The 24315-nt window shown below is 48.8% G+C and overlaps 1 protein-coding gene across 3 annotated transcripts in view; it reads right to left on the reverse strand.

The window, feature by feature from the left end:
- The window catches only part of LOC137380288 (sodium- and chloride-dependent taurine transporter-like), a 104352-nt gene that overhangs the window by 22706 nt on the left and 57331 nt on the right, over positions 1-24315 (reverse strand). For all 3 annotated transcript variants that reach the window (XM_068052185.1, XM_068052187.1, XM_068052186.1), the window contains 5 exons: positions 23848-23980; positions 16868-17002; positions 15826-15929; positions 15550-15674; positions 3936-4048 (listed from right to left, as the gene is read on the reverse strand). In XM_068052185.1, the coding sequence (XP_067908286.1) occupies positions 3936-4048; positions 15550-15674; positions 15826-15929; positions 16868-17002; positions 23848-23980 (610 nt within the window). The remainder of the gene's footprint in view (positions 1-3935; positions 4049-15549; positions 15675-15825; positions 15930-16867; positions 17003-23847; positions 23981-24315) is intronic.

A 24315-nucleotide genomic window follows, 5' to 3' on the forward strand; every position in this document is an offset into this window, starting at 1 on the left:
ACAGGTACAGTACGGGGGTTAGATACAGAGTAAAGCTCCCTCTACACTGTCCACATCAAACACTCCCAGGACAGGTACAGCACAGGACTAGATACAGAGTAAAGCTCCCTCTACACTGTCCCCATCAAACACTCCCAGGACAGGTACAGCACAGGGCTAGATACAGAGTAAAGCTCCCTCTACACTGTTCCCATCAAACACTCCCAGGACAGGTACAGCACGGGTTTAGATACAGAGTAAAGCTCCCTCTACACTGTCCACATCAAACACTCCCAGGACAGGTACAGCACAGGGCTAGATACAGAGTAAAGCTCCCTCTACACTGTCCCCATCAAACACTCCCAGGACAGGTACAGCACGGGTTTAGATACAGAGTAAAGCTCCCTCTACACTGTCCACATCAAATACTCCCAGGACAGGTACAGTATGAGGGTTAGCTACAGAGTAAAGCTCCCTCTACACTGTCTCCATCAAATACTCCCAGGACAGGTACAGTACGGGTTAGATCCAGAGTAAAGCTCCCTCCACACTGTCTCCTTCAAATACTCCCAGGACAGGTACAGTACGGGTTAGATACAGAGTAAAGCTCCCTCCGTACTGTCTACGTCAAATACTCCCAGGACAGGTACAGTACGGGGGTTAGATACAGAGTAAAGCTCCCTCTACACTGTCCACATCAAACACTCCCAGGACAGGTACAGCACAGGACTAGATACAGAGTAAAGCTCCCTCTACACTGTCCCCATCAAACACTCCCAGGGCAAGGACAGCAAGGGTTAGATACAGAGTAAAGCTCCCTCTACACTGTTCCCATCAAATACTCCCAGGACAGGTACAGTACGGGTTAGATCCAGAGTAAAGCTCCCTCCACACTGTCTCCTTCAAATACTCCCAGGACAGGTACAGTACGGGTTAGATACAGAGTAAAGCTCCCTCTACACTGTCTCCATCAAATACTCCCAGGACAGGTACAGTACGGGTTAGATCCAGAGTAAAGCTCCCTCCACACTGTCTCCTTCAAATACTCCCAGGACAGGTACAGTACGGGTTAGATACAGAGTAAAGCTCCCTCCGTACTGTCTACGTCAAATACTCCCAGGACAGGTACAGCACAGGGCTAGATACAGAGTAAAGCTCCCTCTACACTGTTCCCATCAAACACTCCCAGGGCAAGGACAGCAAGGGTTAGATACAGAGTAAAGCTCCCTCTACAAAGAAAAAAGAAAAAAAAAGAAATAAAAAAAAAAGAAAAAGAAAAAGGAAAAAAAAAACCAGGGTTAGATACAGAGTAAAGCTCCCTCTACACTGTCCCAATCTCAGAAGAGTTTCCCCCAAAGTACCAGGGCTGATATTTTACTTTCCCAGCGTGCATATGTACTCAGGATTCAGGATCCAAACTCATCCCGATGGGACTCCCAACAGCCAGCAGCGACTTTCATTATCATCCTGCAGGATTGGATCGAAGGCCAAGTGTCAAAGGTTAAAGGGCAGAGTTGGAATGAAATGATCCTTCATCTGCTGTGAAATCTCAACGAGTTCAGTGCTAAGATGCAATAGGTATTTCTGACTGATCTGTCTTTTTATCAAAGTTACACCTTTAAGTAAATATTATTTACAGCCATGTGATTTAATGCCGTTTCTTTCTTTGATCTTTAAGGTTGATAAGGGATAGAGTCTGAGTACTAATCATACCTGATAACAGGTAAACACTACGGTGATTGGTATCTGGAACTTTTTATATAGCACCTGTTCTGAGTACACATCAGGAGATGACAACAGAGAAAAGTGAGGGTGGGGAAACATTGATAGCTTGGGTATCCATTACAGGCAGCTCAGAGGTCAGGGGATCAATTATCTCCTGTTGCTCCAGTACCATGGGGTATTGCTGTCCCTTTGACATGTTGCCCAAATGCATCCTTGCTCCGCCCGCATACGCTGAGGGAGACAGGAAGGGTTGGGATATTCGGCTGCAGAGGATTCTCACCTCTTATCAGCTGAGCAGGCTGACCAAGGCAGATTCAAATCAGCTCTAGGTACAAACAGCTCTCAACTGATCAAACATAACGCTCAAAAAAACAGAGAGATAGGGCAGCTAGCAATCACTTACCTGTTCGCACACATTAAACAGGATGTGATGTACAATAATTAACTCATACGCCAAGTCTCTCGACCAATCACCAGAAGCTTCTGATGCAAAAACCTTCAGACCTCCCAGATTTGCAAAAACCACACAGAGCTTTCGTTCTATTTTTATTTAGGAAGATTGTTGTATCTTGAATTTGGGTTCACACCGCCCCGTCTCCCTTTTCCCTCCCCGCAGCCGAGATAGGGAACTCTGCCAACAAGGTCAGCGAGAGATTGTCCTAAAGTGCTGACTCAGTCCCGGCACCCGCATTGTAAATCAATCTCCCTTTTGAAAATAATTACTTTTTCCCTCTCAAGTATCATCACATGACTGTGGAGATAGGAGAGGGGGATCTGATCTGGTCTGGTATTTATTTACTTTTTTGCCATTGGTTTGTTGAAAAAACTAAAACAAAAAGCTCACAGTGGAGACGGCGAGCAAGAGGGAACTTGAACCCGTGTGCGATTGAAAAGACCAAGCCGTGTGAGTTTGATGTTTGTGAGCAGAGGCTGTCCTATGTGGAGGTGTGCTACACCGATTTCACACTGACAGGATCAGAAGCACACACACACAGAGCTGTCCACATACAATGACATACACACGCATGTCTAAATGCACACGCATGTACATATGAGCCTATGAAGGACATACATGAGCACATGGGCAGGTGTGTGTGGGCACATGACGACCCAGAGACATGCGTATAGGCACACGCCAAACCAGACACATGTGTGGGAACACACACGACCCAGAGAAACGCGGGAGAGCACACGCTGACTCAGAGACACGTGTGTGGGCACACGGCAGCCCAGAGAAACGTGTATTGGCACACGCCAAACCAGACACGTGTGTGGGAACACACACGACCCAGAGAAACGCGCGAGAGCACACGCCGACTCAGAGACACGCGCGAGGGCACATGAAGACCCAGAGATGTGCGTGTGGGCACACGCCAAACCAGACACATGTGTGGGAACACACACGGCCCAGAGAAACGCGGGAGAGCACACACAGACCCAGAGACACGCTTGTGGGCACTCGCAGATGCAGAGAAACGCATGTGGGTGCACGCCAAACTTGATACGCATGTGGGAACACACATGACCCAGAGAAACACAGGAGAGCACACAGAGACCCAGAGACACGCGTGTGGGAACACACATGACCCAGAGAAACACGTGCGAGCACACGCAGAGCCAGAAAAACATGCGTGATGGACACGATGCCACCCGATCTGTCAGTTTAGTTGCGGCAATCAGTGGGATAAGATTCATTGCTAGCACTCCCTGCGACTGGGGAGGTGATAAGCTGCCCCCACTTCACTGACAGCAGACGACAAACTCCTGGTTTAAAGGTAGTTTTGGGGGGGGGGGGAGCGGTGATGTGAGAGATGGTGGTTAGGAACAGGTTGCTGCTGGGTGCGACCAATGTCCCTGAGCGAGCTGTTGGGCTGGGGGAGGAATCACAGACTCTATGCTGCAATCTAAGCCAAAGGTTAAATGGCAAAATCAGGTGTATGAAACACTGGGACAGATTCTCCATCTCTCAGTAAGGAGAAACAGTGCCGAGGAAAGTTACACGGCATAAAAAATCCCCGATGAGAACACAGCTTGGTGCGGGAGGGTGGGAAGTTCAATGGTTTCAGAACCAGATCGGAAGGTCTCTCTCTTTTCACAAGCAGAGAGAGAAGGAGAGAGGGAGAGAACCTCAACCCCCCCGCAAAAAAACCCACAACTTCACCCAGCTAACCGCGAACAGCTGGTTATTGCTACGTCATTCAGACACATGAACCCTACAAGTTCAAACTGACCTGACTGTCCAATCCAAGAAGCAGGAGCATAACGAAAAACAAGACAGCCCAGAATGTAGGCCACGGCATCATGCTCACAGCCTTAGGGTAAGCGATGAATGCCAGACCGGGACCTAGAAGGAGGCAAATGCAGAGAGATGGGGGGGTGGGGGTTTGAGGGGGGAAATAAGGGGGGAGGTGGGGAAAGGAGGGGTACAAGAGGCACTAAATGATCATGTAACTTCATATCACAGAATAAACACAGGTACTTTATATCACAGCAGAAACTCTTAAACAAAGCAAGCATGCGTGTCAACTTCCAATCTCACTTTTTAATTTGCAATGGGAAAATGCTTAGCCCAGGAATAAATAAGCCCATTTCACCTCCAACACCTGTTCATCTAATCCAGCTCGTGTGCAGCAGTAAAACCAGCACAGACCAGCTGGGCCGAATGGCCTGTGCTGTAAAATCCAATGTCATTTCAGGATGTAAGATGGGAGCTACATTGCACATTCACAATAATAAGGGTTTAACCTTTTTCCTAAAAAAAAATTGAAGAATAAAAATCTAATTTCCTCTTCCTGCATCAGAAAAGAATTCATTTCTTTGTTCCTTTTTGTGGTTTTAATTTGAACCGTGTGACAGATTAGTAAAATATCTACTCGGAGGTCAGGTTCCCAGGTAAGGAACATTCAAGAAACTCGCAAGGAAAGTGGGTTCAAAAAAAAAGTCCAGCATGTAAAACTTGAAGCCCAAGCGTCTTGGAAAATGATTAAATGGAGTTTCCCCAACCTCACCCACCCCACGCTCTCTCACTGTTGTGGTGTTTACTGGACCAAAAGGTTTGCAGTTCTTCCTTAAGCTTCCTGAATTGACCGTTAAAACGTATTGAATCAGCAGTTATGTGTTAGTTTGTGGTCAGCACGACAGGAGTCACGTTGTAATAATTGCAGTGGGTCAGTAGTGAGATGCCCTCGTGTGTGTGTGTGTGGATGCATGTGAGTGTGGTGAAGGTGAGTGTGTTTGTAGGTGAGTGTGTTTGAAGGTGAGTGTGTTTGAAGGTGAGTGTGTTTGAAGGGGAGTGTGTTGAAGGGGAGTGTGTTGAAGGGGAGTGTGTTGAAGGGGAGTGTGTTTGAAGGTGAGTGTGTTGAAGGTGAGCGTGTTTGAAGGTGAGCGTGTTGAAGGTGAGCGTGTTGAAGGTGAGCGTGTTGAAGGTGAGTGTGTTGAAGGTGAGTGTGTTTGAAGGTGAGTGTGTTTGAAGGTGAGTGTGTTTGAAGGTGAGTGTGTTGAAGGTGAACGTGTTGAAGGTGAACGTGTTGAAGGTGAACGTGTTGAAGGTGAGTGTGTTTGAAGGTGAGTGTGTTTGAAGGTGAGTGTGTTTGAAGGTGAGTGTGTTGAAGGTGAGTGTGTTGAAGGTGAGCGTGTTGAAGGTGAGCGTGTTGAAGGTGAGCGTGTTGAAGGTGTGTTAAAGGTGAGTGTGTTGAAGGTGAGCGTGTTGAAGGTGAGCGTGTTGAAGGTGAGCGTGTTGAAGGTGAGTGTGTTTGAAGGTGAGTGTGTTTGAAGGTGAGTGTGTTGAAGGTGAGTGTGTTGAAGGTGAGCATGTTGAAGGTGAGCGTGTTGAAGGTGAGTGTGTTTGAAGGTGAGCGTGTTGAAGGTGAGTGTGTTGAAGGTGAGCGTGTTGAAGGTGAGTGTGTTGAAGGTGTGTTAAAGGTGAGCGTGTTGAAGGTGAGCGTGTTGAAGGTGAGCGTGTTGAAGCTGAGCGTGTTGAAGGTGTGTTGAAGGTGAGTGTGTTTGAAGGTGAGTGTGTTGAAGGTGAGCGTGTTGAAGGTGAGCGTGTTGAAGGTGAGCGTGTTGAAGGTGAGTGTGTTGAAGGTGAGTGTGTTTGAAGGTGAGTGTGTTGAAGGTGAGCGTGTTGAAGGTGAGTGTGTTGAAGGTGAGTGTGTTTGAAGGTGAGTGTGTTGAAGGTGAGCGTGTTGAAGGTGAGTGTGTTTGAAGGTGAGTGTGTTGAAGGTGAGTGTGTTGAAGGTGAGTGTGTTGAAGGAGAGTGTGTTGAAGGTGAGCGTGTTTGAAGGTGAGCGTGTTAAAGGTGAGTGTGTTTGAAGGTGAGCGTGTTGAAGGAGAGCGTGTTGAAGGTGAGCGTGTTGAAGGTGAGTGTGTTGAAGGTGAGTGTGTTTGAAGGTGAGTGTGTTTGAAGGTGAGTGTGTTGAAGGTGAACGTGTTGAAGGTGAACGTGTTGAAGGTGAACGTGTTGAAGGTGAGTGTGTTTGAAGGTGAGTGTGTTTGAAGGTGAGTGTGTTTGAAGGTGAGTGTGTTTGAAGGTGAGTGTGTTGAAGGTGAGTGTGTTGAAGGTGAGCGTGTTGAAGGTGTGTTAAAGGTGAGTGTGTTGAAGGTGAGCGTGTTGAAGGTGAGCGTGTTGAAGGTGAGTGTGTTTGAAGGTGAGTGTGTTTGAAGGTGAGTGTGTTGAAGGTGAGCGTGTTGAAGGTGAGCGTGTTGAAGGTGTGTTAAAGGTGAGCGTGTTGAAGGTGAGCGTGTTGAGGTGAGCGTGTTGAAGCGGAGCGTGTTGAAGGTGTGTTGAAGGTGAGTGTGTTTGAAGGTGAGTGTGTTGAAGGTGAGCGTGTTGAAGGTGAGCGTGTTGAAGGTGAGCGTGTTGAAGGTGAGTGTGTTGAAGGTGAGCGTGTTGAAGGTGAGTGTGTTTGAAGGTGAGTGTGTTTGAAGGTGAGTGTGTTGAAGGTGAGCGTGTTGAAGGTGAGTGTGTTGAAGGTGAGTGTGTTTGAAGGTGAGTGTGTTGAAGGTGAGCGTGTTGAAGGTGAGTGTGTTTGAAGGTGAGTGTGTTGAAGGTGAGTGTGTTGAAGGTGAGCGTGTTGAAGGTGAGTGTGTTTGAAGGTGAGTGTGTTGAAGGTGAGCGTGTTGAAGGTGAGTGTGTTTGAAGGTGAGTGTGTTTGAAGGTGAGTGTGTTGAAGGTGAGCGTGTTGAAGGTGAGTGTGTTTGAAGGTGAGTGTGTTGAAGGTGAGCGTGTTGAAGGTGAGTGTGTTTGAAGGTGAGTGTGTTGAAGGTGAGCGTGTTGAAGGTGAGCGTGTTGAAGGTGAGTGTGTTGAAGGTGAGCGTGTTGAAGGTGAGCGTGTTGAAGGTGAGTGTGTTTGAAGGTGAGTGTGTTGAAGGTGAGCGTGTTGAAGGTGAGCGTGTTGAAGGTGAGTGTGTTGAAGGTGAGCGTGTTGAAGGTGAGTGTGTTTGAAGGTGAGTGTGTTGAAGGTGAGCGTGTTGAAGGTGTGTTGAAGGTGAGTGTGTTGAAGGTGAGTGTGTTTGAAGGTGAGTGTGTTGAAGGTGAGTGTGTTGAAGGTGAGCGTGTTTGAAGGTGAGTGTGTTGAAGGTGAGCGTGTTGAAGGTGAGTGTGTTGAAGGTGAGTGTGTTTGAAGGTGAGTGTGTTGAAGGTGAGTGTGTTGAAGGTGAGTGTGTTTGAAGGTGAGCGTGTTGAAGGTGAGCGTGTTTGAAGGTGAGCGTGTTTGAAGGTGAGCGTGTTGAAGGTGAGTATGTTGAAGGTGAGCGTGTTGAAGGTGTGTTAAAGGTGAGTGTGTTGAAGGTGAGCGTGTTGAAGGTGAGCGTGTTGAAGGTGAGTGTGTTTGAAGGTGAGTGTGTTTGAAGGTGAGTGTGTTGAAGGTGAGCGTGTTGAAGGTGAGCGTGTTGAAGGTGTGTTAAAGGTGAGCGTGTTGAAGGTGAGCGTGTTGAGGTGAGCGTGTTGAAGCTGAGCGTGTTGAAGGTGTGTTGAAGGTGAGTGTGTTTGAAGGTGAGTGTGTTTGAAGGTGAGTGTGTTGAAGGTGAGCGTGTTGAAGGTGAGTGTGTTGAAGGTGAGTGTGTTTGAAGGTGAGTGTGTTGAAGGTGAGCGTGTTGAAGGTGAGTGTGTTTGAAGGTGAGTGTGTTGAAGGTGAGTGTGTTGAAGGTGAGCGTGTTGAAGGTGAGTGTGTTTGAAGGTGAGTGTGTTTGAAGGTGAGTGTGTTGAAGGTGAGCGTGTTGAAGGTGAGTGTGTTTGAAGGTGAGTGTGTTGAAGGTGAGCGTGTTGAAGGTGAGCGTGTTGAAGGTGAGTGTGTTTGAAGGTGAGTGTGTTGAAGGTGAGCGTGTTGAAGGTGAGCGTGTTGAAGGTGAGTGTGTTGAAGGTGAGCGTGTTGAAGGTGAGCGTGTTGAAGGTGAGTGTGTTTGAAGGTGAGTGTGTTGAAGGTGAGCGTGTTGAAGGTGAGCGTGTTGAAGGTGAGCGTGTTGAAGGTGAGCGTGTTGAAGGTGAGTGTGTTTGAAGGTGAGTGTGTTTGAAGGTGAGCGTGTTTGAAGGTGAGCGTGTTTGAAGGTGAGCGTGTTGAAGGTGAGCGTGTTGAAGGTGAGCGTGTTGAAGGTGAGCGTGTTGAAGGTGAGTGTGTTTGAAGGTGAGCGTGTTGAATGTGAGTTTGTTGAAGGTGTGTTGAAGGTGAGCGTGTAGAAGGTGAGTGTGTTTGAAGGTGAGCGTGTTGGAAGGTGAGCGTGTTGAAGGTGAGTGTGTTTGAAGGTGAGCGTGTTGAAGGTGAGCGTGTTTGAAGGTGAGAGTGTTGAAGGTGAGTGTGTTTGAAGGTGAGTGTGTTTGAAGGTGAGTGTGTTGAAGGTGAGTGTGTGAAGGTGAGTGTGTTGAAGGTGAGTGTGTTTGAAGGTGAGAGTGTTGAAGGTGAGTGTGTTGAAGGTGAGTGTGTTGAAGGTGAGTGTGTTTGAAGGTGAGTGTGTTTGAAGGTGAGTGTGTTGACGGTGAGTTTGTTTGAAGGTGAGTGTGTTGAAGGTGAGTGTGTTGAAGGTGAGTGTGTTTGAAGGTGAGTGTGTTGAAGGTGAGTGTGTTTGAAGGTGAGTGTGTTGAAGGTGAGTGTGTTTGAAGGTGAGTGTGTTTGAAGGTGAGTGTGTTGAAGGTGAGTGTGTTTGAAGGTGAGTGTGTTGAAGGTGAGTGTGTTTGAAGGTGAGCGTGTTGAAGGTGAGTGTGTTGAAGGTGAGCGTGTTGACGGTGAGTTTGTTTGAAGGTGAGTGTGTTTGAAGGTGAGTGTGTTGAAGGTGAGTGTGTTTGAAGGTGAGCGTGTTTGAAGGTGAGCGTGTTAAAGGTGAGTGTGTTTGAAGGTGAGCGTGTTGAAGGTGAGCGTGTTGAAGGTGAGTGTGTTTGAAGGTGAGTGTGTTGAAGGTGAGTGTGTTTGAAGGTGAGTGTGTTTGAAGGTGAGCGTGTTGAAGGTGAGCGTGTTTGAAGGTGAGAGTGTTGAAGGTGAGTGTGTTGAAGGTGAGCGTGTTGAAGGTGAGTGTGTTGAAGGTGAGTGTGTTTGAAGGTGAGTGTGTTGAAGGTGAGCGTGTTGAAGGTGAGCGTGTTGAAGGTGAGTGTGTTGAAGGTGAGCGTGTTGACGGTGAGTTTGTTTGAAGGTGAGTGTGTTGACGGTGAGCGTGTTGAAGGTGAGCGTGTTGAAGGTGAGCGTGTTGAAGGTGAGCGTGTTTGAAGGTGAGTGTGTTGAAGGTGACTGTGTTGAAGGTGAGTGTTTGAAGGTGAGTGTGTTTGAAGGTGAGTGTGTTGAAGATGAGTGTGTTGAAGGTGAGTGTGTTTGAAGGTGAGTGTGTTGAAGGTGAGTGTGTTTGAAGGTGAGTGTGTTTGAAGGTGAGTGTGTTGAAGGTGAGTGTGTTTGAAGGCGAGTGTGTTGAAGATGAGTGTGTTGAAGGTGAGTGTGTTGAAGATGAGTGTGTTGAAGGTGAGTGTATTTGAAGGTGAGTGTGTTGAAGGTGAGCGTGTTGAAGGTGAGCGTGTTGAAGGTGAGTGTGTTGAAGATGAGTGTGTTTGAAGGTGAGTTTGTTGAAGGTGAGTGTGTTGAAGGTGAGTGTGTTGAAGGTGAGTGTGTTTGAAGGTGAGTGTGTTGAAGGTGAGCGTGTTGAAGATGAGTGTGTTGAAGGTGAGTGTGTTTGAAGGTGAGTGTGTTCAAAATGAGTGTGTTGAAGGTGAGTGTGTTTAAGGTGAGTGTGTTGAAGGTGAGCGTGTTGAAGATGAGCGTGTTGAAGATGAGCGTGTTGAAGGTGAGTGTGTTTGAAGGTGAGTGTGTTGAAGGTGAGTGTGTTGAAGGTGAGTGTGTTTGAAGGTGAGTGTGTTTGAAGGTGAGCGTGTTGAAGGTGAGCGTGTTGAAGATGAGTGTGTTTGAAGGTGAGTGTGTTGAAGATGAGTGTGTTGAAGGTGAGTGTGTTGAAGATGAGTGTGTTAAAGGTGAGTGTGTTTAAGGTGTGTTGAAGGTGAGCGTGTTGAAGATGAGTGTGTTTGAAGGCGAGTGTGTTGAAGATGAGTGTGTTGAAGGTGAGTGTGTTTGAAGGTGAGTGTGTTGAAGATGAGTGTGTTGAAGATGAGTGTGTTGAAGGTGAGTGTGTTTGAAGGTGAGTGTGTTGAAGGTGAGTTTGTTGAAGGTGAGTGTGTTGAAGGTGAGCGTGTTGAAGATGAGTGTGTTTGAAGGTGAGTGTGTTGAAGATGAGTGTGTTGAAGGTGAGTGTGTTTAAGGTGAGTGTGTTGAAGGTGAGCGTGTTGAAGGTGAGTGTGTTGAAGATGAGTGTGTTGAAGGTGAGTGTGTTGAAGGTGAGCGTGTTGAAGGTGAGTGTGTTGAAGATGAGTGTGTTTGAAGGTGAGTGTGTTGAAGGTGAGTGTGTTTAAGGTGAGTGTGTTGAAGGTGAGCGTGTTGAAGGTGAGTGTGTTGAAGGTGAGTGTGTTGAAGGTGAGCGTGTTGAAGGTGAGTGTGGGCCCATTCTCTGAAAACCAATCATTTTTTAAAAAAACCTTTTGACAGCCACAAGGGCCTCCCTTGAACTGGGAATGGATGGGGATGGAGGTGAGTGGGAGATAGGGAGAGGGGAGTGGGCAGGGAGGGGTAAGTGTGGAGGAGAGTGGGTGGGAGGGATGAGAGTGGGTGTGGAGGGGAGGGGAGGGGTGGATGGGGAGGGGGTTGTGGAGGAGGGTGGGTTGGGAGGGAGAGTGGAGGGAGGGGAGTGGTAGGGGAGAAGATTAGGTCGGGAGTGGAGTGGGTGGGAGGGGAGGAGAGTGGGTGGGAGGGGAGGGGAGTGGGTCTGGAGGGGAGGGGAGTGGGTCTGGAGGGGAGGGGAGTGGGTGGGAGGGGAGGGGAGTGGGTCTGGAGGGGAGGGGAGTGGGTGGGAGGAGAAGGGAGTGGGTCTGGAGGGGAGGGGAGTTGGTCTGGAGGGGAGGGGAGTGGGTGGGAGGAGAAGGGAGTGGGTCTGGAGGGGAGGGGAGTTGGTCTGGAGGGGAGGGGAGTGATAGGGGAGGAGAGTGGGTGGGGAGGGGAGTGGGTTGGAGGGGAGTGGGGGTGAATTGAGAGTAAGGGTGCGATGCTAAAATGAAAGCACCTTCAGTCTCCCCATGAATCCCCAGAAGTCTCCGGTGACCACGTGGAAATTTGTGCCTTGAGGCCACGATCCAAATCTAGAGATTCTGGGCTGGAAGTGCTAGAACCTTCTGTACAATTCAGCCGACCAGCACTAACTCTTGTTAATGGCTCACAACGTGATTGCAGTCAGTTAGTGAACAGACTTCACAGGTAAGCAACAGAGTGCTCATCCTTTCTTATAAAATACACTCACTGGGAAATAAACTTGCACAGAGGACAAAGATTGAAGGGAATTGTCAAAAGAACTAAAGCCAACATGAGGAAACATTTACTTTTACACAGTGAGTTGTTGTGATCTGGAACGCGCTGCCTGAAAGGGCGGTGGAAGCAGATTCAATAGTGACTTTCAAAAGGGAATGGGATAAGTAGTTGAAGGGCTCTGGGGAAAAAACAGAGAGGAGATGGGACGAATTGGATAGCTCTTTCATTGAGCTGGCACAGGTATGGGATGGTGTTGGGTGTGGGATAGTGTTGGGTGTGGGATGGTGTTGGGGTGTTGGGTATGGGATAGTGTTGGGTGTGAGATGGTGTTGGGGTGTTGGGTGTAGGATGGTGTTGGGTGTGGGATGGTGTTGGGTGTGGGATGGTGTTGGGGTGTTGGGTATGGGATAGTGTTGGGTGTGAGATGGTGTTGGGGTGTTGGGTGTGGGATGGTGTTGGGTGTGGGATGGTGTTGGGGTGTTGGGTGTGGGATGGTGTTGGGTGTGGGATGGTGTTGGGTGTGAGATGGTGTTGGGGTGTTGGGTGTGGGATGGTGTTGGGTGTGGGATGGTGTTGGGTGTGGGATGGTGTTGGGTGTGGGATGGTGTTGGGTGTGGGATGGTGTTGGGGTGTTGGGTGTGGGATGGTGTTGGGTGTGAGATGGTGTTGGGGTGTTGGGTGTGGGATGGTGTTGGGTGTGGGATGGTGTTGGGTGTGGGATGGTGTTGGGTGTGGGATGGTGTTGGGGTGTTGGGTGTGGGATGGTGTTGGGTGTGGGATGGTGTTGGGTGTGGGATGGTGTTGGGGTGTTGGGTGTGGGATGGTGTTGGGTGTGGGATGGTGTTGGGTGTGGGATGGTGTTGGGTGTGGGATGGTGTTGGGGTGTTGGGTGTGGGATGGTGTTGGGGTGTTGGGTGTGGGATGGTGTTGGGTGTGGGATGGTGTTGGGTGTGGGATGGTGTTGGGGTGTTGGGTGTGGGATGGTGTTGGGTGTGGGATGGTGTTGGGGTGTTGGGTGTGGGATGGTGTTGGGTGTGGGATGGTGTTGGGTGTGGGATGGTGTTGGGTGTGGGATGGTGTTGGGGTGTTGGGTGTGGGATGGTGTTGGGTGTGGGATGGTGTTGGGTGTGGGATGGTGTTGGGTGTGGGATGGTGTTGGGTGTGGGATGGTGTTGGAGGGTGTGTGGTGAGAGCGAGTTTAACGCTCAGGATCTCCTGTGTTGACTGTGACAACCTTTCAGAGAGGAAAAGACAAGGAGGTCACTGGAGAAAATAACCGGAGCGCTGGACCGAACACGGGTAGATAGTGAACACCTTCTGGAAGACTCGGAAATGCCCCCTCCCTTTCCCTCCCCACTCTCTCGACACCCCCTTCCCCTCCCCACATACAACGGAGGATGTCGGACACACCCTCGAGACAGTGGAGTGGAGATTGCTGGTTCAAGCAGAATGTGAGCTGGAAGCGGGGGGGGGAGGGGGGGCGGGGGCGGAGAAGCAGAGGTCATGGTTGTATGTTGGGAATGGGTAACACTTGGGGGTTGAATGGCAGGAGCTGTGAGGTGGAATGAACATTGTGGGGGGTGTGTTTCCAGAAAACATCTCATGCGAGATGTAATGTGTAGAGTTGGAACATTTAATAAAAAGTTGGTGTATTAACAGGGTTTGTTGTTCCTGGAATCATGCAGGGTTGGGTCCTTATTGTGAGTCCAATAAATTGGGAGGAAACTGAAAATTAATTTCCTCCTAACAATTCTGATTTTTCCGACTACTAGATGCAGCTGGAGTGCTTTGACATAAATCACGATTCATAATTCTGCACTCGTACAAATACTTCCCAAGATCAGGGAGGCTCATAAAGGGAAAAGTTGATGAAAGAGTTTTAAATCGCTACAATTCGATAATTGATTTCAAGGAAAGAAAAAAGAACCTCCATCATTGGTTTTGAATCCCATTTAATGTTTTCACATGTGCATTCTTTTATAAAGAAAGGAATCCATTAAAAAAAATATCACTGAAGCACATGCCATTAACTGCAGTGTGACTCGCTGGCCATGCTAGAGAAATTATCAGCATTATTATTTTTAAATGCTGCAATTCCTCTGTTGGCAATCATCTGTTTTTCTTTTGTTCTTTAGTATTAATCTTATCTCAGGGAGACCTCAGCAGACTGAGTGCAGGCTGTGTGACACTCAGTGTTTAACTGTCACCAGTTCAGGGTTTGAGAACCCGTTGGCTGCAGGTTAGAGATTGGTGAAGGATGCAGGTCCACACAGAAGCGCAGTATTCTATGCCAGGAACACAGCCCAAGTCTGGCCTAAAATTGTCCATTTCCCTTCCCCCAGAGTTTGCTGATCAGAGAGACAGCTTCACTGCAGCCCAACCCCTGGACAGGTGAAGAATGAGATAACTGCAGTGAATTGGAGAGACAACTATAATTCTTGCTAAAAAAAATGGAGAAAATCTTTCATGTTTTAGGGCTTTTACTGTGAACAGTTTTCATTCCTTTTGGGTGAGTTTTATTAATGATCTCAGTGATGGAACCCCAGTAACAGCCTCAAATACTCCCAGGACAGGTACAGCACGGGGTTAGATACAGAGTAAAGCTCCCTCTACACTGTCCCATCAAACACTCCCAGGACAGGTACAGCACGGGGTTAGATACAGAGTAAAGCTCCCTCGACACTGTCCCCATCATACACTCCCAGGACAGGGTACAGCACAGGGTTAGAAACAGAGTAAAGCTCCCTCTACACTGTCCCCATGAATGTACCTCAGAATGAATCTCACAAATGTAACCCCTACAGCTTCAGTTGCCCTTGTAGACACTGTGTGTGTTCCCCAATCTCAGGCCTCTCTGCTCAGGTCAGTTTCAAGCTCCAGTCCTTGCCCATTGAGCATTCTGCACTGAGATGGGAGTGAGATGGGAGAATGCCATGCACCAGTGCAGGCTAGACTGAAACACAAGTGGCAGAGACAAACAGAAGGAAGAGGTGGCCCCATCACTCCATCATATTACCATGCTAGCCCTGAAGGCAGGCAATCAAAGGTCCTCGGGGATTTTTCGGGAGGGCAGCCCCTGCTGTCTAACCCTGCAACCTACCACCAATTGGGAGGCTGAATTACTTGACTGACACACGCACAGAACTACAAGGAGTTGTCCAGTTGCTACAGACAACAGTCACAATTTATCCATAGTTGACACACTGCTGGGGAAAGGGATGACTGGACTCTCTTGAAGGTGCTGCCTCCAAAGAGTGATCCCACAGGCAGCAGATCACCCTCAGGTTCCAAGAGCCGAGTCAAGACTGTTGGGCTATTCTTCTATTGCTGGCATCACAGAGCCGCCCAATCCTGTCCTCACATTTCCCAGCAGGCGTGACTGGATAGTGCGGGGTGAGTGTTGGGGGGGGGGTGGGGGAAGGGGAGAATGGCAGCGATGCTGTTTCCCCCCATTCCTCTCTCCCTAACCCAAGGGGGTCATGGAGGAGAGCCCCCTCCAACTGCACCCCCCACCCCCAACCCCCCACCAGAAGCAGCTGCTGCCGGGGTTGGTGATCAGCTGGTTTGAGATGAGAGTAAGAGGGATTGGAAGCCGTCCGTAATGTTGCAGCAACACCAGAATGGTGCGGTCACACTGCCAGACAGAACCATGCGCTAGTTACTTATTTTTAAAAGTGTGCCAGCAAGTGGCACTGAGCAGGAGATGCCAACTGCCGACTATTGATGTGGTGCTAATACTGGCATCGCAGCCTTTCCCCTAGTTGCCAGAGGGAACTCCCTACGACCATCTAAATGAAGAGGCAGATGTACAGCACACTGGGGGTATACACCCCCTTATTAGCTGTTTGTCTGGTAACCCAGGCAGCAGGCACCTGCCACATTCAGTCAGACAAACTCTTGTGAGGTCAGATCAACTTATAAAGTAAAGCTCGGACAACGCATGCGATGAATTTATTGATTAAATAAAATCTCTTAAGTTGCGCAGTTTCATGATGGCGTCACTCGCGCCTGGTGCAGCTCGTACCTGACTCAGCTACATCCGCTATGTCCACCCTTTGTTCTTGAGCCATGAAGCCAAGGATGGAAAATATGGCGAAGCCCGATACAAAACTGGTGCCGCTGTTCAGACATCCCAGGAGCATACAGTCCCTATTTGTACATATGTCATAAGTGATGGATGGTGTTAATAAGGTGCAGAAGAGGACCTGCATGAACAGACCCCTTTTTCTTTTTGTTTCCCCATTACCCACCAACCCCCCCATAACCCCAAGTAATATTCTCCCTTCATGCCCTCACTTACCGGTAGCAGTTGTATTTGTATTTGTTGTAACTTCCCAGTGATGTCATCGCTCCCAAGCAGATTGCATAAGAGAAGAAGATCTGAGTCCCTGCGTCAATCCATACCTACCGAGAGAGAGAGAGAAAGAGAGAGTGAGAGAGAGAGAGTGGGACAGCTGATCAACCAAACACACACAGTACAGAGTCTCTTTATTGGCTGGTCAGTTTTCTCCAGCTTGTGTTGGGGTTCACCTCCTCAAGCAGTGTTCAAAAACATGCCAACCCCGCCACCCCCCCCCACCCCCCACCCTCTCTCACTGCCTTTTCCAAGCAGCCATTTACACACAGGAGTGTAGGCTGGCTATTTGACCATGGAGGGCTTCACATTGAATGGGAATCCCGTTTCCCCACCCACCATTAACTCCCCATGACCGGATAGTGATCAGGGTTCTGAGGCCAATAAGTAGCAATCCTTAAGTAAAAGCAAAATACTGCAGATGCTGGAAATCCGAAATAAGAACAAGAAATGCTGGAAATACTCAGCAGGTCTGGCAGCATCTGTGGAGAGAGAAACAGAGTTAATGTTTCAGGTCAGTGACCCTTCATCAGTAGCAATCCTTCCTCTGGCCAAGATTGATTAACTCAGCATGGTCTGCAGTTTGATACTGGGATCATTCCTGCCTATGAAAGTTGGTGCTATGCCAGGGAATGCTCTTACACACTTAGCCCTGGGCACCAGCCTCTCAATAGATCCTAGAAAGGTTGGGATCATTTCCTGTTTCATTAGGACTGACAGTACATCACTCTCTTGCCTGATGCACTCACCATCAGAGAATATGAAGGGAAAACACTTTGTTCCTGTGCAGGGTGGATTGAAGATGAGGGAGTGCATAAAAAAAAAGGCTGTTTGCAAAACCTTATTATATTCTTACATTACAGATACGTTTGTTAAAACTGCACATGCAACAGGAACATATCAACATCTGGGACTTGCCACGTTCATTGTGGGCAAGGTCTGTCTCAGTAATAATGGAACCTCGTCTGCACCCCAACAGGACACTTACTTGTGGATCACCAAGGCGTGTGATATCAGGATACAAATAAAACTTGATTCCCTGAGCTGCTCCTGGCAAAGTGACTCCACGGATCAACAACACCAACAACATCAGGAAGGGGAATGTCGCAGTGAAATAAACAACCTGTTCAGCAGGGGAGAAACCAGACAATATTATACATTAACAACATCATCTTGAATTCTTGGAGGGTTTTTTGGGACCAGGCCTCAAAAAAGCAAGAGGAGGGAGAACTGAGTTGGAGGAGCAAAGAGATTTGGGTTTCCATGTACAGAAATCACTAAGAGCTAGTGTACAGGTACAGAAAATAATCAAATGGAATGTTGGCCTTTATCTCAAGGGGATTGGATACAATAGTGAGGAAGTGATGCTTCAGTTGTACAGAGCCCTGGTCAGACCCCATCGGGAGTAACTGTGTTCAGTTCCGGTCAGACTCCATCGGTGGTAACTGTGTTCAGTTCTGGTCAGATCCCATCGGGAGTAACTGTGTTCAGTTCTGGTCAGATCCCATCGGGAGTAACTGTGTTCAGTTCTAGTCAGACCCCATCGGGAGTAACTATGTTCAGTTCTGGTCAGAGTCCATCGGGAGTAACTGTGTTCAGTTCCGGTCAGACCCCATCGGGAGTAACTGTGTTCAGTTCTGGTCAGACCCCATCGGGAGTAACTGTGTTCAGTTCTGGTCAGACCCCATCGGGAGTAACTGTGTTCAGTTCTGGTCAGACCCCATCGGGAGTAACTGTGTTCAGTTCTGGTCAGACTCCATCGGGGGTAACTGTGCTCAGTTCTGGTTAGGCCCCATCGGGAGTAACTGTGTTCAGTTCTGGTCAGACTCCATCGGGAGTAACTGTGTTCAGTTCTGGTCAGACCCCATCCGGAGTAACTGTGTTCAGTTCTGGTCAGACCCCATCGGGAGTAACTGTGTTCAGTTCTGGTCAGACCCCATCGGGAGTAACTGTGTTCAGTTCTGGTCAGACTCCATCGCGAGTAACTGTGTTCAGTTCTGGTCAGACCCCATCGGGAGCAACTGTGTTCAGTTCTGGTCAGACGCCATCGGGAGTAACTTTGTTCAGTTCTGGTCAGACTCCATCGGGAGTAACTGTGTTCAATTCTGGTCAGACTCCATCGGGAGTAACTGTGTTCAGTTCTGGTCAGATCCCATCGGGAGTAACTGTGTTCAGTTCTGGTCAGACTCCATCGGGAGTAACTGTGTTCAGTTCTGGTCAGACTCCATCGGGAGTAACTGTGTTCAGTTCTGGTCAGACTCCATCGGGAGTAACTGTGTTCAGTTCTGGTCAGATCCCATCGGGAGTAACTGTGTTCAGTTCTTGTCAGACTCCATCGGGAGTAACTGTGTTCAGTTCTGGTCAGACTCCATCGGGAGTAACTGTGTTCAGTTCTGGTCAGACTCCATCGGGAGTAACTGTGTTCAGTTCTGGTCAGACTCCATTGGGAGTAACTGTGTTCAGTTCTGGTCAGACTCCATCGGGAGTAACTGTGTTCAGTTCTGGTCAGACTCCATCGGGAGTAACTGTGTTCAGTTCTGGTCAGATCCCATCGGGAGTAACTGTGTTCAGTTCTTGTCAGACTCCATCGGGAGTAACTGTGTTCAGTTCTGGTCAGACTCCATCGGGAGTAACTGTGTTCAGTTCTGGTCAGACTCCATCGGGAGTAACTGTGTTCAGTTCTGGTCAGACTCCATTGGGAGTAACTGTGTTCAGTTCTGGTCAGACTCCATCGGGAGTAACTGTGTTCAGTTCTGACCAGACCCCATCGGGAGTAACTGTGTTCAGTTCTGGTCAGACCCCATCGGGAGTAACTGTGTTCAGTTCTGGTCAGACTCCATCGGGAGTAACTGTGTTTAGTTCTGGTCAGACCCCATCGGGAGTAACTGTGTTCAGTTCTGGTCAGACGCCATCGCGAGTAACTGTGTTCAGTTCCGGTCAGAACCCATCGGGAGCAACTGTGTTCAGTTCTGGTCAGACGCCATCTGGAGTAACTTTGTTCAGTTCCGGTCAGACTCCATCGGGAGTAACTGTGTTCAGTTCCGGTCAGACTCCATCGGGAGTAACTGTGTTCAGTTCTGGTCAGACCCCATCGGGAGTAACTGTGTTCAGTTCTGGTCAGACCCCATCGGGAGTAACTGTGTTCAGTTCTGGTCAGACCCCATCGGGAGTAACTGTGTTCAGTTCCGGTCAGACTCCATCGGGAGTAACTGTGTTCAGTTCCGGTCAGACTCCATCGGGAGTAACTGTGTTCAGTTCTGGTCAGACCCCATCGGGAGTAACTGTGTTCAGTTCTGGGCAGACCCCATCGGGAGTAACTGTGTTCAGTTCTGGTCAGACCCCATCGGGAGTAACTTTGTTCAGTTCCGGTCAGACTCCATCGGGAGTAACTGTGTTCAGTTCCGGTCAGACCCCATCGGGAGCAACTGTGTTCAGTTCTGGTCAGACGCCATCTGGAGTAACTTTGTTCAGTTCCGGTCAGACTCCATCGGGAGTAACTGTGTTCAGTTCCGGTCAGACTCCATCGGGAGTAACTGTGTTCAGTTCTGGTCAGACCCCATCGGGAGTAACTGTGTTCAGTTCTGGTCAGACTCCATCGGGAGTAACTGTGTTCAGTTCTGGTCAGACTCAATCAGGAGTAACTGTGTTCAGTTCCGGTCAGACTCCATCGGGAGTAACTGTGTTCAGTTCTGGGCCCCGCTCCTCAGGAAGGAGATATTGGCCTTGGAGGGGGAGCAGCACAGATTCACCAGAATGATTCCGGGGTTAAAAGGGTTAAGTGATGAGGACAGTTTGCATAAACACAGCTTGTATTCCCTTTAGTATATGAGATTGAGGGATTATCTAATTGAGGTGTTTAAAATGGTAAAGGGATTCGCTAGGGTCGATAGAGAGAATCTATTTCCTCTGGTGGGGGGAGTCCAGAACAAGGGGGAATAACCTTAAAATTTGAGCCAGACCGTTCAGGGATGATGTCAGGAAGCACTTCTTCACACAAAGGGGAGTGGAAATCTGGAACTCTCTCCCACAAAAAGCCTAAAATTGATAGATTGTTTGGGGGTGAGAGTATTGAGGGATACGGAGCAAATGGTGTTGAGATACAGATTGGCCATAGTTGAATAGAATAGCGGGTAAGGTGTGAGGGGCTGAATGGTCTCCCCCTAAGTTGTTATGAGCGACTAGGAGCAGCGTTAAGCTGGTTAGCCAAGTAGAGACTAGGGAAAAGAGTCTCCTGGCATTCCGATGTTGAGCTGCCAACATTGAATGAAGCCTTGGATCTGGCTGCCTTCTCACCCTCATGTCTGGGTGGAGGCCATTAGTGGCAGGGAGATGGTGAGAGCAAAAAGCTAGCAAATAGAGAGGTAATGAATCTGGTAAAAGACAGAAGCTTTTTGGTGAGCAGGGGCATGCTCGCTGAATGGATGGTAGGTTGATTATTCCCGGATTTGGGAACCATCCTGGCCTTGTGAGCAAAGCCAACAACAAAACAAAAGACTGCAGAGGATCATAACTTTCCACTTGTCCCAAACGACGAAGAGAGTCAGCAAGGACCTCGGGGTTGAATTTGTGAATTGATAAGACTTAGCATGACAGAATAGTAACAGGAAAGGGTTGGACTGACTCAGGAAGCAGGCTATTGGCACGGTGCAGATGTGAGATCATATGACTCTCATCAGTCTTCATCAATGTAGTCCAGGGTTGTCCAACCTTTTCACCTAGGGGGCCACATTACAAATTTTGTCCTACATGGGGGGGGGGCCAGTGAGACAATTTTGGAAAGATAAAGGTATTAAAATTTATCTTACTATTAATCAAAACAACAACAAAGCTGCATTTTTGTGACAAAGCTTTAAATGAGAAGACTAATTTATTGACTTACTTTCTCTTCACTATGTTGGACACTGTTTAGTGAGATACCTGGCATTTTTTTGCTTGCACAAGTAGGCAATGTGTGCCCACACCCTTGTTGTAGCGATGCAGAGTATTCTGGATAGATGTCCATCTGTCAGGAGTGATCTTGATCACTCTCTCTCTCTGTCCCCTTTCTCTCTCTCTCTCTCTCTCTTCCCCCTTTCCCTCTCTCTCTCTGTCTCCTTTCTCTCTCTCTCTCTCTTCCCCCTTTCCCTCTCTCTCTCTGTCCCCTTTCCCTCTCTCTCTCTCTGCTGCCTCTCTCTCTGTCCCCCTTTCCCCCCCCTTTCTCTCTGTCCCCATTCCCCCTCTCTCTCTCTGTCCCATCTCTCGCTCTGCCCCCCTCTCTCTCTGTCCCCTTTCTCCTCTCTCTCTGTCCCCCTTTCCCCCCCCCTCTCTGTCCCCATTCCCCCTCTCGCTCTGCCCCCCCTCTCTCTCTCTGTCCTCTTTCTCCTCTCTCTCTCTGCACCCCCTCTCTCTCTGTCCCCTTTTTCCTCTCTCTCTCTGTCCCCTTTTTCCTCCCTCTCTCTGTCCCCCTTTCCCTTCCTCTCTCTTGCTTTGTCTCACTTTCCCTCTCTCTCTGTCCCCCTTTCTCCCTCTCTCTCTCTTGCTCTGTCCCCTTTCTCTCTCTCTCTCTCTTCCCCCTTTCCCTCTCTCCCTGTCCCCTTTCCCTCTCTCTCTCTCTGCTGCCTCTCTCTCTCTGTCCCCCTTTCCCCCCCTCTCTCTCTGTCCCCATTCCCCCTCTCTCTGTCCCATCTCTCGCTCTGCCCCCCTCGCTCTCTCTGTCCCCTTTCTCCTCTCTCTCTCTGTCCCCCCTCTCTCTCTCTGTCCCCTTTCTCCTCTCTCTCTCTGTCCCCCCTCTCTCTCTCTGTCCCCTTTCCCTCTCTCTGTCCCCTTTCCCTTCCTCTCTCTTGCTTTGTCTCACTTTCCCTCTCTCTCTGTCCCCCTTTCTCCCTCTCTCTCTCTTGCTCTGTCCCTCTTTCTTTCTCTCTCTCTCTCTGACAGTTGCAGAGAGCGGGAACGCTCAACTGATGGTTGATTCTTTTTTTAAAAATCGCAAGTCAGTTTCACAGCTGACAGATCCTGACATTGGGAACAGCAGTTTCTGAACTTTGGACAGATTCAGAATTTTTTAAAAGGCCGCTGGAAAACCCCAAATCTGTATGACATACAGAAACTACTGTTCCCGATGTCAGGATTTGTCCGCTGTGAAACTGACTTGTGATCTTTCTTAAAAGCTGGTCTGGCAATGCGGAATTTCTCATCTCCAGTCACGGAGCCCTGGGGAGGATGAGGAACAGCCTGGGTACAGTTAACAGTCGTGGGATGGGAACCTTCGGCGGGCTGGATTCTAGCCTTCAGGCCGTATGTTGAACAACCCTGCTGCAGTTCTTGGGTGTGGCACCTTGTTTATTCGCTGAAGGAGTCAAAATATTTCTGAGCATTGTTTACCAAAGTACTAACTATAAATGTCTATTTATTTTAATCATTCACAGGATTAGGGGCATTGATTGCTGATAAGGCCAGCATTTATTGCCCACCCCTAATTGCCCTTGAGAAGGTGGTGGTGAACTGCCTTCTTATCAGTTGAATGGTTCATTAGGCCACTTCAGAGGGCAGTTAAGAGACAAACAAATTGCTGTGAGCCTGAAGGGCGTGGGCCGGGATGAGGATCTCCTCGTCGGTCTGCTCCTGGGCCTGGCCAAGGTGGCAATTCACAGGTCCAGGCTGCAGGCCGTCGGGGGGTCTGTCCTCCCCGATTGCCTGCCCCTCTTCCGCGGTTACGTTCACGCCCGGGTGTCCCTGGAGAAGGAGCATGTGGTGTCCGCCGGTACGCTTGAGGCCTTCCGCGACCGGTGGGCACCGCAGGGACTGGAGTGCATCATTGATACCGAGAATGGCATTTTAATTTGAGTTTTTTGTTTATTTATCTGTTTTTAATAAAGTTATTTTAAAATTATGCATATAAAGGGGGCCTGAGGAATAAAGGCCCCCTCGTCATGAAAAATATAAAAGGGGCCTGGCGTATAAAAGCCACCTTAAAGAAAAAAAAAGTTACAAATAGGACAAACTGCATAAGCACAGCAGATTTCCTTCCCGAAAAGGACATTAATGGACCAGATGGGATTTTATGCTAACCCAGTAGTTTCATAGTCACCATTACTGATACTAGCTTTTTATTCCAGATTTATTTAATTCACTGAATTTAAATTCTCCAGTTGCAATGGTGGGATTTGAACTCACGTCTCTGGTTTATTAGTCTAGGCCTCTGAATTATGTGTCCAGTAACATAAGCACTATGTGACAGTTCCCCAATCATGGGAGTTGCATGCACAAGTACACAGCACTTTATTTGGTTTAAGTGACAAGAGGCAGCTCAAGGCCATTGCAAGAACAGAAACACGGCTGACAGAGCTAAACACATTGCCAATAATTTTATTTTTATTAATATGATTTTCGTTTGAAGGACATCCTCCTCTTGCACTTCAAACAGAGGGGTTGATCTTAGTGTCCGTAACAACACATAGGGAAAAAATCTAAGCACACTCAGGACATTGGCAGCTGACACAAGGGGACGTAACGCAATTGTCCATCACTTTTTGCACCTGACACATCAGGGATGGGGAGGAGGGAATTGGTCACATTTAAGTCCTTTTTGGGCGAAAAAGTGTTGAATTGAACCCATCTCTGGCATTTTAAAGGAGGAGAGAGATGTGGAGAGGTTTGGGGAGGGAATTCCAGAGCTTGGGGCCCAGGCAGCTGAAGGCACGGCCAGCAATGGTGGAGCGATGGAAATCAGGGATGCTCGAGAGGCTGGAAAGAGAGGAGTGCAGAGATCTCGAGGGTTGTGGGGCTGGAGGAGATTACAGAGATAGGGAGGGGGGTATATAGCACCTTTCACAACCCCAGGACATCCCAAAATGTAGTCATATCTTGAAATGTACATTGCAAACCCAGGGGTTAACTGAATGGGAGTGGAGGGTGGGAGGGGGTCCAATTCTGGACTGCTGGAAAAAGGACCCTTGAGACAAACCTTCTTCAAAAAATTTTCAGCCTCACCTTCCCAGTCGATCGGACGCCCTTCCAAATGCAGAAGAAACAGATAACCCAGGCGGCCAGGAGACAAAGGGCCAGGTCCCACTTCAGAGAGCCCGCCTTCTCAATTCCGCTAGAGAGGCTCAACACATTCCGCCTGAGAAAACAAGAGAGACAGGGAGAGGGAGAAACAGGGAGAGGGAAGGAGAGAGGGAGACAGAGAGAGAGGGAGAGAGAAGGGGAGAGGGAGAGAGACAGAGAGAGAGGGAGAGAGAGGGGAAAGGGAGAGAGGGAGGGAGGGAGAGAGGGACAGAGAGGGCGAGAGAGGGGGAAAGAAAGAGACAAAGAGGGAGAAAATGGGAGGGAGAGAGAGCAAAGAGGAACAGAGAGGGAGAAAGGGAGAGACAGAGAGAGAGAAGAGAAGGAGACAGAGAGGGATAGCAAGAGAGGGAGGGAGAGAAAGAGGGAGAGAGAAAAAATACAGCAATATTA

Source organism: Heterodontus francisci, chromosome 19 (assembly GCF_036365525.1).
Source record: "Heterodontus francisci isolate sHetFra1 chromosome 19, sHetFra1.hap1, whole genome shotgun sequence".
Classification (NCBI taxonomy): Eukaryota; Metazoa; Chordata; class Chondrichthyes; order Heterodontiformes; family Heterodontidae; genus Heterodontus; species Heterodontus francisci.